Source organism: Danio rerio, chromosome 2, assembly GCF_052040795.2.
Source record: "Danio rerio strain M-AB ecotype USA chromosome 2, GRCz13ab, whole genome shotgun sequence".
NCBI classification, from domain to species: Eukaryota; Metazoa; Chordata; class Actinopteri; order Cypriniformes; family Danionidae; genus Danio; species Danio rerio.
Genome location: NC_141022.1, coordinates 29,641,269 through 29,654,728, shown reverse-complemented (window position 1 = coordinate 29,654,728; position 13,460 = coordinate 29,641,269). Strand labels below are relative to the sequence as shown.

The following is a 13,460-nucleotide window of genomic DNA, read 5'->3' as shown; positions in this document are numbered from 1 at the left end:
TCAGACCTCCAATCACACGAGGGTAGATGCACATAACATCTGAAGTGGGATTGCTACCCCAGCTCTGACACTTGTAAAGTCTGGTTTATCCAGTAAATTTAAACTGTTCTTGCTTATTACTAAAAATAAATCTCAATAGAATAAATGGGGTCACAATTCACAGTCTTAACAAACCATTAATTAACACTACTGACTTAAAGTTTCCATGAAATTAAAATAAAGTTTTTAAGATGTTAGCATCAGTATGGTAGTTTAAGATATCTATGGTCTTGTGTGCTACAAAACAGTGAAAAAGCTTGTAAAGCTTTTAGTTTGTCACTTCCGCCATGCATATATAAAATGCATATATAAAAAAGGTTAAGAGAAATAAAGCAAAAAAAAAAAATTTTAATTCAATAATTTTTCAAGTAGCATGAAAGATCGTATTATATTTTCAATTAATCTAAGTGATTTAATTAAATGTTCTATTTCACATAAGAATTCTATAAAGATTGGACTTTTTTTAAAGGAACCTCTATTTGTGAAAGTAAAATTTCCCGCAAGTATAAGAAAGTTCACAGTGGCTTCTAACGACTTGTTTTGGTTTTCAAAATAACAAATAACATCCTTAATGTGCAAATTACCACTCATATTAACCTTGGAAAAGTAATATAAACTTAAATCATTCCAAAACAATGATGATACATTGGATGAAAAAAAAAGTAACAAATACCTTCTAATTCTTACAAAATGTGCAAATATCAGAAACATCACAATATTTGGATCAGAGTGCATTACATGGGTAAATATTGTGATGCACTTGACCTCAACCACTCTCACTGGCAGAGCTGTGATGAAACAAAACACTACTGGCTGCTTTTTTTAAAGGGAAGGGGCTACACTGTGTCCCACCCTCTATCTGTGTTTTGGTTGAGATTGCGTCAACCGTCAAATAAGAATGCAAATTTCAAAGCACTTCACGAGCACTAAACTCCAAATAAGCTGTTGATTAATAGTAAGGCAGAATTTGGAGTTAGGTTTTGAGCAGGATTAGGAATACGTAAAAAAAGATACTTTATTACCAATAATGAACTGGTGATATCTTAATAATAGGCAGATAAATTGTGACCTAAACTAAAGTGTTACCCAAAAACGATTAGCACTAGAATACAGAGGTAGTCACTTTGATATTTTTTTTTTAATATTTTGTACTTCTTTTTTTTAAAGTTTATTTAATGTGCTTTTTGCATTTTATAAAACTTCAACAAAACAAAATATAAAAGAAAGAGAAAAAATACAATACAAAAAAATAATAATACATATAAAATACAATACATAAAAACACTAACCTATTACTGAACAACCGAACGACAGAACACAGAGGGACACATGCACATGAAAGCAAAATATCATTTAGCTGGTCATGTAATGCATAAATAAAAGTAATTATAATGTAACATTGTTCTTGTATTACCAGAACATTCATTATTCTGACTAAAGTTTTATTGTCAAATAATAGCTTGGGCACATTATTAAAAACATTATAGATTATGAATAGTGAATACCAATTACACTCAATCTTTTAATTATTGTGTTACTGACAGGGGTCATTGGTTACACTTGCATTTCTTCCAATGCATTAAGGTGTTTTAATATCTGTCCACGTTTTATCAAATATCTGAAATTTGTCATTATTGATATATCTCAACTTCTCCAAAGCAAACATGAATAGCAAATCTCTATTCCACATACCAAATTTAGATACAGATTGATTTTTTTCACATTCTCAAAATCACCCTTTTGGCAATTACCATACCAAATAACATGGCTTGTCTTTCATATTTATCAAACATCTCTAAGTTACTAAGTATCCCAAGAACAGCTATAAGTGGACACGGTTTAAGACTTTTTTGGAGGGCTTTAATAAAACATTCAAATATATTTTCCTCCTGAAGATCCTTCTGTTGCTTTACACCTATTACAAAGTGGAGATACCAGAGGAAATCTAATCTAATGCAGTTTCTCCTTAGATAAGTATGACCTAATCAGGGTTTTAAATTGAATTAAATTACGTAAATTGAGCATGCATGTATATTCTAAAGGCCTTCTTCCCAACTCTCCAAATCTATCTCTAACCCTAATTCATTCTCCCAGGCTTGCTTAGCTTTGATTTCATTTACAACTTCCTGTCTTAACAAGATGCTATAGAAATTTGACACAGCTTCTCGATGTATAGAATTAAACCTGTTAATTTCTTTGAGCACATTGTGTTGCTTTATAACATATTAATATTAATATTTGGTATTCGTTTTATCACAAAATCTCTAATCTCTAGGTATCTGAAGAAGTCAGAGATATTGATATTGAATGTGATTTTTAGTTGCTCAAATGAAGCAAATGTTCCATCTATATTTAAATCGTTTATTTTTTTAATAACTTTTTTTTCCTTTAATAACTTTTTCAAAATAAAACCCATATGACATAGTTCCCTGACTTTTCCTAAAAATGTGTATATTTTATTCTAACACTATTTAATTAAAATTACAAAACACAAAAAAGTTTTAAAAATTTCTACCTTGAATGACAACAATAATCAAATTGACCACATTCATTTCAGCATTCACATTGCTTTACATATTTAAGCCTCTGTTGCCTATCAACTTTCTACCAACAAAAACTTTATGTGAGCAAAAACATCTTTTTATTTTTTCAAAACAACATTTTCACTGGAGTGAAAAAAGCCTTTGCTTATCTGCCTGCTGGATAAAGTGAGATAGACACCTTTGTGGGTGGTCTAGTACAAAATTATTGACTATATTACAAAATAGTTTATATTATTTTAGTGTAATGACTTAAAATAAATAAAAATAAAATAAAATATGACAAATATAATATAACAAACATTCAAGCTTAAAAAAATCCCAATAAAAGCTTCAAATGTAAATATGATGTGACAATATGGCATCTTATGTGAATGGTAAGAAATGACTGTTGTGACCATTCTAGAAGTTATAGAATTTTGGAACATTTTTAACAATAAGGAATGTTAATTAAGCAACTCAATTTAGCAAATCAGCATATAATCAGAAAGATTTGTCAAGGATCATGTATTAATTGCTGAAAATGTAACTTTACTGTCACAATAAATCAATCACTTCCAGAGGGAGAAAAAACATGTGATTTATTTTATTATTATTTTTTTTTTTTTGTAGTTTAAATACTCATACTAAAAAAGATCATCCCTTGTGTTTTCTCTGACTACTTTGAATTACCTGTGGTGGATGTACCAAAGTTAATACCAGGCGTAAACAAGGTGACACATCCAAACATTAATTTTATCAAAGAATTCTTACCATACAGCTATTATACTGGCTTTGATTTAAAATGTCAGGGCTCTAAGTAACGTTTCTTGTCAGACTGCATGAACGCAGAAGTGCATTTCTCCAGCAGAGAATGATATTTAAATGGCATTTTAATCATTACAGAAGATCATAATTACCTCACCCTGTGATTTCATTTTATATTACCTGAAGAGCAAACCGTCTCCTGCCATGGCATAGATGACTCTCGGCATTGGGAACAGAGAGCCCAACAAACTGACCGTCAGTCCAGCAATGGAGCCAATGGCCACAATGTATTTGGCAGTTTGGAAGCCATGTAGAGAAAACATCTCCATCAGTGGAGCATCTGAATCGATTTCAGTGTAGGGAACCATCAGGGTGAGAATCACACTCACCTGCGGAGAAAAACAGAAAGAAAGTGTGATTCACTGACCTACTATTGATCTTATTCATTTATTTATTATTTTTGGCTGCTGTGCCTTTAAAAAACTGTTGCACAATCATAATGTTAAACATTAGAGACAAGGTTAAAAACAGTAATTATCTTTTAATGTTTGGAAATTTATTAAATAGACTTAAGGTTTTTTTATAGGCAATAATGGGTCCACAAAGAACCCCTAATAAACATTATTAGATTATATTAAATTATAAGATTTTCATGTTTGAAAGAAATAATAGTCTAATAAAAACTCTTTAATGAAAAGTTCTTTGAGGAGCCAGATTAAGTTCTTCAATATCACTACAAAAAAACTTAATAAATGAATAATTGGAAGTTTTGTTTTTAAATGGAACCCCATGCGTTAAGACTAATTTGGTTTAATATAATGTATATGATTTCTATTGTCGAAAAATGCAGCATAAAACCTATAGAAGATTCACTATGGATGCTACTATTATTTTAGGTGTACAGTTTATGACTCAAGATGAGCTACTGGCATTACTTGTTGCTATTTTGTCTGCAATGCAAGTCCTTTTAGTTCATTCTGTCTTCTACTGCACTGATAAGATGACCATATTTTGCAGTGTTTTGTTGTAATATGGGCACCCCTCAGAGTCTAAAAGAATGTGGATTTTTTTAAATAGTAGAAATATTTATTGTGTTTCTTTAACACATTTCAGTAAAAGACATCCTTTGTTACATTTAAAGCACAAAATAAAATAAGTTCATTAAAATGTCCAAAAATCATAGACAGTGTTATACATTATGCTGACTTATGTACTTACATTATCCCAAATGTTTAGAAGAATGTTAAAGTCCATGGAATTAAGCAGTTTTACCTAACATTGAGCATGTCCTGAGTTGCCATGCTAATTACATCATATATCCTTGATAATTGGTTTATTTTATAGAAAACATGGAAAAACAGGGATGCTTTAATATATTGTGCATTTTAATAGACTGCAGAATAACATTATAATAGAATCAAAGACATATACGACCAGAAGAACTAAAGTGGAGCACTGTGGTAATAAAAGCCCCACTGATTTGATGCCACATTATGCTTGTCTCATTTCTCTTTAATGGCTTTCAGTCTTACTCGGATTAATACTACCATGATAATAAGCTTTGAATACTTTAGCACAGGGTTCCTAAACCCTGTTCCTGGAGATACCTTCATGCAGATTTTAGCTCCAACCCTGATCAAACACACCTGCCGGTAATTATCAAGTACTGTTTAGGTTCTAATTAATTACTTCAGGTGTGTTTGATCAGGGTTGGAGCTGAAATCTGCAAGAAGGTAGATCTCCAGGAACAGGGTTGAGCAGCCCTGCTTTCGCACATCCATGAACGTGATTTCTGTAGGCTTTAATGAAGACCACAGCTCCCATAATTCCACACTCAGTCACCGCATCAAACTAAGCATATATGTTTGTTGTAAATACACACCCTCTAGCTTTGGAAATTACATACTGTGCCTTTAAATCATAAAACAAATATCTTAATACCTTAATATACCTTTTACAATGCAATGCAAAAGAAGAAGCACAGACAGAACAACAAAGATTTTGTATAATTTGTTTTTCTGGTGTGTAGGACTAATTGTAAAAATTCTAAGATTATTGACAATCATTAAAACAAATATCAGTGATGTATTTGTGTTCAGATGTCTGATGTCATAAGGGTGGAAAGTAGAAAACAAGTTTTAAATAAAAATGTTTGGGCATCACTGAGTACTAAAAGTTTTACATTCATAGCACAAATTACTTTTATAGTTTTAAAATTTTAAAGAAGCTTTGATTCCTAACAATGTGACCCATTTTATACATTTCAGAAACGTAGTCTTAATCTGTCACTCTAAAACACATATGCAACATTCAATTGCACACACGCAGACAGAGAATAAAGTGCCTGGCTAAAATTAGCCTCTACAACAACACAATGAGCACTGGAGGGGTGAACGCCGCTAATTAACGAGTTCGCTCCTCATCAGACAGATCTGTAGGTGTGGAAATGAGCAGCCATTTTACTAAGGATAATTCATAACAGCTTAAACCAAAAACTGTGAGGCAGACAGAAGATTAAAAATAGGAATTAGAAGAAAACAGAAGTAAAGTACATTGTATGTAGAAAAGAGGTGGTGTGTTGCTGGTGTGTTCACTTTCATTGTGTTACTATGACGACCTCCTGCACAGACGGCATTGCATTGTAATAAAGCCAGAGAGCTTTTAATAAATGCAGACATGCTGCATGAAGAGAATGATCAATGACTGTCTGTAAACTGAGAAAAGAACAAAGACTATCTGAACATCATTTATATTCTTACTGTATTTTTGAAACATCCAAGTATAACTATTTTGAAGAACAGAAAAGAGCTTCAACATTTGAATCATCAAGTGCACTCTGTTATCTCATCTGTTTCTTTTAATGCCCGAGCTTTTTATAGTCAGGTGGATTCTGACTGACATGAAAAAAACGTTTTAAAAGTGATCATTTCTTTGTTCCAGACTTTATTTTATTGATTAACTATAGGATTTAACTACAATGTAAAACCCAACAGTCAAATTTTTCAAATGAAATGAGTGTAGTTAACTCAAAATTGACTGAAAGTTAATTCTTCTCATTTGAAAAGAGTTTTGAACTCAGTTTTGAAGGTCATGAGTTAATTAAATACCTCATTACTTTAACTTAAATGGAGTAAGTTCACAGTACTCATATAGATTAGTTTTTTTTTTCTTACTCAAATTAGCAATCGGTTTCCTCAAACGGTTTAAGTTGCCTTAACTTATTCAGTTTTACAGTTCCAGTTGGTTTAAGTTATCTTCATTTATTGGGTTTTACTGTGCTTCATTTACTCAAATGGATTAAGTTCACAGTACTCGTTTTTTTTTTTTTTTAAGTTCTGTCTTTTTAGTAGTGCACACAGACACGTGGCAGTTTTGAAATCTGTTGCTTTTGATTCCTAAACTTCTTATAGTCTGGTGGATTATTGTGTATTGATATAGATATTGGAATAAATGAGCCTTAAAGAAATTGTTCATCCAAAATGAAATATCAGTCCTTCTTTACTCACCCTGGTATTGCCTCAATGCTGCATAACCTTGTTTCTTTTTTCAGTGTACAATACAGGGATTTTAATAAAATTTTTAAATTTGAATAGTTCATATAATAGCAATCAAAAACATCCTGACCTTGACTATTCGTCTCTGTGCATGAATGAACATTCATGAGGAAGTTTACTCTGATTAAAAAGTGAAAAGCAAACATTGTAAGTGTACCATTTTGATAAATTAAGATGAAAAAGCCTTATCTAATATGCCTAAAAATCCTCAAAAAATATTCATGGAAAGGAATGTCTCTGGAACCGATCTCCAGCTGAAAGATGAGAAACAGAATGAGAGTTTATGTAAAGCTAATTCCGAGAGGAGCATGTGATATGATCGACTATAGCTGATCCTTAATGCTAATCATTAGCTACTCCCTTTATTAATCTGGGGTCGCCACAGCGGAATGTACCGCCAACTTATTCAGCACAGGTTTTTACTGGTAAACATCCATACACACTCATACACCATGGCAGGGGTGTTCAAACTCGGTCCTGGAAGGCTGGTGTCCTGTATAGTTTAGCTCCAACTTCAACACACCTGCCAGGAAGCTTCTAGTTTATCTAGTGGGAGCTTGATTAGCTGCTTCAGGTGTGTTTGATTAAGGTTGGAGGCTTGGAGCTAAACTCATCAGGACACCGGCCCTCCAGGACTGAGTTTGGACACCTCTGCACTATGGTGAATTTTAGCTTACCCAATTCACCTATACCATATGTTTTTGGACTTGTGGGGGTAAGCAGAGTCCCGGAGGAAACTCACGCGAACACAGGGAGAACATACAAACTCCACACAGAAATGGCAACTGACCCAGCCAGGGCTTGAACCAGCGACCTTCTTACCATGAGGCAATTGTGCTACCCATTACGCCACTGTGAATTTGTGCACATCAAAGTAGCAGTTTCTCATTCCATCCAACAAATTGCAAATGCTTTTGGACATGCACCAATTGCTTTCATACAACTCTCTGCTGTTTTATAACATTATCATTTGCTTACGTCATGTCAGTCAAAATGAACTAAACTTGTGAATGCTGAATAGTCATTCCATATAAAAGTTATAGTCCTTATTTCATTACTTGAGTCATTACATGCAAAAATGTTGAACTATAGTTGTCAAAATCTGTCAGGAAATTTTTATTAAAAAATTAAATCTTTTTTTCCTGAAAACATTTTCTCAATTGAACAATTTCATGAATGATTTACAGACCTGTGTATGTTGTAGATTCGGTTCCAATATATACTGCTATATTGTTTAAAGTTGTGCACAGCTCTACCCAAAGGGAGTTTATGTTTGTTGTAAATAAGGGTGTATTTATTCTTTTGCACAATGCTGTAAATAAGTTAGAATTGCAAAAAAACATATGTAGTAAAAATGTGAAACATACATATTCAGTGTCTTGTACTCAGATACCTCAGTGAATGCAGTGATGTCTAACTTTACTGTAGTTTTCAAATGGCTGTGCTAATAGTATATAGTGCTGTCTTGAGCATTTTCAGAAAGTGTCACCAAAATCTGACTTTTTTTCATTGGAAAAAATGTACAGAGTAAACTGACATAATGAAAACATGACAAAACCATTTGACTATCTTGTTTATAAACAATGTTGTCAGCTCTTTTCATCTTGATTACACTGACACTTTCATTGACATGAATACTTGCTTTTGAGGAATGAGCTATCCATTTTGAGCAAGTGACACGCTTTTGCAGGTTATCAGCTAGGTTTTGCAGTTTGTACTAATTGTTTTGAGAAATGCATGAACTGTTGTGCAAATGTAAATAGTGTTGTGAGTGATGCACTAAATAGACTTAGAACAAACTGTAATGTAACAAATTTAAGTGGATTGAACATAAAACAATTAAGTTGTTTCCAAAAAAATGTTTCAGCTCATTTTAAATAAGTAGTTTGTACAAGTAGCAAAATATTGTTTTAGGTGCTTATATACTCACAGAGACGTAGGCAGTGAGGCAGGTGACCAGAGAGGCAGTAATGGCATAGGGGATGGATGTGTTGGGACTCTTGGCTTCTTCTCCTGTGGTGGCGATGATGTCAAACCCAATAAAGGCATAAAAGCAAGTGGCTGCCCCCTGCATGACCTGTTGAGTAGAGCGGTTGATTGTAGATACAAGACAATGCAATTTCCTTCTCTGTGTTTATGTTGAGAGCCACTAACTGCACTATGGGCTTGAGCTTAATTGATTTGAAATGTACTTTACCCCTGACCAGCCATAAGGCAGGAATCGTCCCTCATCCCAGTTGCTCCCACTGACAAAGAACAGGCCTGCGATCATTATGAACACCCACACCACCAGATTGATGACGTTCAGCACGTTGTTGAAGCCCACTGAGTTCTTCACGCCCAGAGCGACTATCACTGTGACCAGGATGCCTATCACCAGCGCCAGGATGTCCGGATATGACTGCTCCCCTTTACCTAACAGGTTATAAAGGAGGAATATTTTTGAAAGATCTGAAGATGTTTGCTCATGATTTGTGTGGTATAAATCTACACTGTAAAAAGTGAAAACAAATTACTTCAACTTGTTACAATTAAATGAATTAGGTTGACAAACTTATGACAGTTTTTTTAGTAAGAAATTAAATTAGTTCTTTTCGGTGTACCACACTTTTTTCATTTATTTATGGCAAGTACAAGTATTGTTTACTAAAAGCAAATATAGTAATTCATTTAATTGAAACAAGTTGAAGTAATTTGTTTATGTTTTTACTTTTTACAGTGTATAGCGTGGATAAACTGACCGAATATGATTGATTACCAGACAGATGGACGGATGGATAGATAGATAGATAGATAGATAGATAGATAGATAGATAGATAGATAGATAGATAGATAGATAGATAGATAGATAGATAGATAGATAGATAGATAGATAGATAGATAGATAGATAGATAGATAGATAGATAGATAGATAGATAGATAGATAGATAGATAGATAGATAGATAGATAGATAGATAGATAGATAGATAGATAGATAGATAGATAGATAGATAGATAGATAGATAGATAGATAGATAGATAGATAGATAGATAGATAGATAGATAGATAGATAGATAGATAGATAGATAGATAGATAGATAGATAGATAGATAGATAGATAGATAGATAGATAGATAATTTAAACTTATTTTATGCAAATGGAAACCAAGAGCAAAATTCTGTTTGAATTGAATCAATGGCATTAAATCACTTTCATTTGAATAAACTTATCTGAAAAACTATTTACTCTTGTAGAGTCAACTAATATCAATCTTTTACTTTGAACATCTAGAATGTTCTGTTATTTATTGCAGCTCAAAAATAATAACTGCCCTACTAATGCATACTTTTAACATATGTATCTCAAAACTAGTATTAGTACTTTTAAATCTGCGGCTCAGTGAGTGAAGCAACAGACACTAATGTTGTTAATAAAGCAGACAACATCCAAAGCATGCATGACTGCTACTCTTATGTAAGATGGAAACCTCAAGACCCAAAAATTTTACTTGAAACTGTTCTAAATCGTCCCATTAAAGTGAATATTAAACCCTAACATGTCTTTATATTACATCTACTACACAGGTAGTTGCACCAACACAATTTCTACACGTTGTCTTAACACAAGATGATTGTTAAGCATTTTTTAAACAAGTATAGTTTGAACAAGCAGCAAAAATGCAACACAGTTTCTGTTTAATGGAAATTCTTCTTTTATTATTGCCATGATAACAGTATATAATATTTTACTAGGTATTTTTCAAGAAGCTTATATTCAGCTTAAAGTGTCATTTTAAAGCTTAACTATGTCAATTAGGTTAACTAGGCAAATCATTTTATAATGATGGTTTGTTCTGTAGACAGTTGAAAAAAATTAAATAAATAAATAAATATTGCTTAAGAGGGCTAATATACTGGCCTTAAAATGAAAATTTTGACCTTAAAAAAAAAACTGCTTTTATTCAAGCCGAAATAAGCCAAATTGTATTTTTTTTTTCAGAAGAAAAAATAATATAGTAAATACTATGAAAAAATTCTGTGCTCTGTTAAACATAATTTGGGAAATATTTGCAAAGAGTTATAAAAAAAAAAAAAAAAAAAAAAAAATATATATATATATATATATATATATATATATATATATATATATATATATATATATATATATATGTATATATATATATATATATATATATATATATATATATATATATATATATATATATATATATATATATATATTTACTGTTTATTTAATAGTTTTGACTTAAACTGTACATATTTTAATGTAGAGAGATACAGACAAAGTGAGATTAGTTTAAACAGCTGTGTTCACAAAATGACAGCAGACAGTCCTCAACTGACCTTTCAATGATGTCATGAATAACGCAGCTATTTCTAAAAATACTAACCATGCCTTAAGCAGAAATGACGCATTATGAAGCATAATTTAACTACATGTGTGCACAGAGATGCACAGATGGGGGTATATCTGACTTAGGGAAAGGGGGTTGGAAAAGAAAAAAGAAGAGATTTTACAACTGCTGCTGGTGGAGTGAGATTATGTATTTTGGCATGGTATGCCATGTTTTGACTAGGTCAGACATAATAGTCTACATGTTACAACTGTTTGCAAACCAAATATTCAACGCAGGAAGAAAATATTGATCTTTAGAGTACCCAATGCTTAATACCTCCATCTGTAGTCTGAGCATGTACAATAGAAAAATTCAACAAAGTCACTGTGCTACAGAGGTTCTTAATTGCAAAGACACAAGATAAGATGATCCCATTTTGACAGACTCCATTTCCGAAATAATAAAGGCCCCTATATATTTTATTGTATAAAAATCCATTGCAAAAGAAATTGGATAACCAGCATTCAAGAAACAGTATCTGTACCAGAATCATTTTATCATTTAGTAAAACAAGACTATGTCAAGATCTGAAATTTGCTTCAGATCATTTCTGCTTTGAAAATATTTCTGTCCTACTTTTAATAACAAATGTCTAACCTAAAAAGTGCTTCTTTTTACTCTTCAGTAATGTAACTGGAGCATGTGTTTCACAATGCAAAAGAAGCTGTGAGAGAGGTTGCTCGGTTTTTAACAAGGATTTCTCACATTGCCTTTGTCACCAGACTATTGACTGCTAAAGTTAGAGGTGCCTTTTCTTTCGTTTGTTCTTTTTGCAGCACCATTAACTCCAGTCTATTGATGAATTAACTACTGTAAACTGTGTTGGAATTACTGTGGGTGGATGTCAAGGTTATTGGGGCGGCAAATTTGTTCGTTGAAGACTACAATACTCAGTGACATGAACTCAATTGCTTAAATAAACTGTAAAATAAATTGGATTCAATAATAACAGGCTTTTAAACATTTGCCTGTGAAATATAAAATGAATTTCTATTCCTATTAAAGAATTAGTTCTCAAAATGAAAACTTTTGTCATCACTTCAACTATTTATTTTCTTTCTTTCTTTTTAAGCCATTGACTTCCATAGCATTTGTATCCTAGTATAGAAGTCAATATCTACAGCTTCCAACATTCTTAAAAAATATCTGCTTTTGTGTAAACCACTTTAGGGTGATTAAATACAGTGGGTACTAAAAGAATTTAGACCCCCTTAAACTTTTTCACCCTTTGTTATATTGCAGCCATTTGCTAAAATAATTTAAGGTCATTTTTTCCTCATTAATGTACACATATTGGCAGAAAAACACAAACCTGTTGACATTTCTGTAGATTTATATGAAATATCATATGGTCCTAGGTATCCAGACTCTGTTTTTCACACCTCAATTTAGGGATCCTCTGCAATTTCTCCTTGCAGATCCTCTCCAGTTCTGTTAGGTTGGATGCTAAAGCTGTTTTTAGGTTTCTCCAGAGATACTCTATTGGGTTTAAGTCAGGGCTTTAGTTGGGCCATTCAACAACAGTCATGGAGTTTTTGTGAAGCCACTTCTTCATAATTTTAGCAGTCTGAGGTCCTGACTACTCTGGAAAAGGTTTTCGTCCCTCAATTGCAACCAGTTGTCCTGTCCCTGCAGCTGAAAACACCCGCAGAGCACTTCAGAGTACTTCAGGTTCTGGTGAGGGCTGCAGTGATGGTTGACTTTCTACAACTTTCTCCCATCTCTTTAGAGCTCAGCCACAGTGATCTTTGGCCTCTAGAAAGGGTTTTGGTCGACCCAAACATCTTCCATTTAAGTATTATGGAGGCCACTTTGCTCTTAGGAACTTAAAGTGCAGCAAAATTTTTAAATCTTGTAACCTTGGCCAGATCTGTGCCTTGCCACAATTCTGTCTCTGAGCTCTTCTGGCAGTTCCTTTGACCTCATGATATGATTCTCATATGCTCTGACATGCATTGTGAGCTGTAATGTCTTACATAGACAGAAGTGTAGCTTAAAATATTAACAATTCTGTCATGGCATGCTGTGTTTACATTAATGAAGAACAGAAAAACTTAAATGATTTTAGCTAATGGCTCCAATATAACAAAGAGTGGAAAATTTAAGGGGGTCTGAATACTTTCCGTACCCACACTGTAAAAAAAATCTGTAATTTTATGTTTTATTTTTGGCAGCTGGA

At 32.7% G+C, this 13,460-nt stretch overlaps 1 protein-coding gene across 2 annotated transcripts in view; it reads right to left on the bottom strand.

The window, feature by feature from the left end:
- slc7a14a (solute carrier family 7 member 14a) overlaps positions 1-13,460 on the bottom strand; it is a 110,957-nt gene that overhangs the window by 6,754 nt on the left and 90,743 nt on the right. For both annotated transcript variants that reach the window (XM_087239831.1, NM_001347689.1), the window contains 3 exon segments: positions 9,078-9,295; positions 8,811-8,957; positions 3,507-3,715 (listed from right to left, as the gene is read on the bottom strand). In XM_087239831.1, the coding sequence (XP_087095957.1) occupies positions 3,507-3,715; positions 8,811-8,957; positions 9,078-9,295 (574 nt within the window).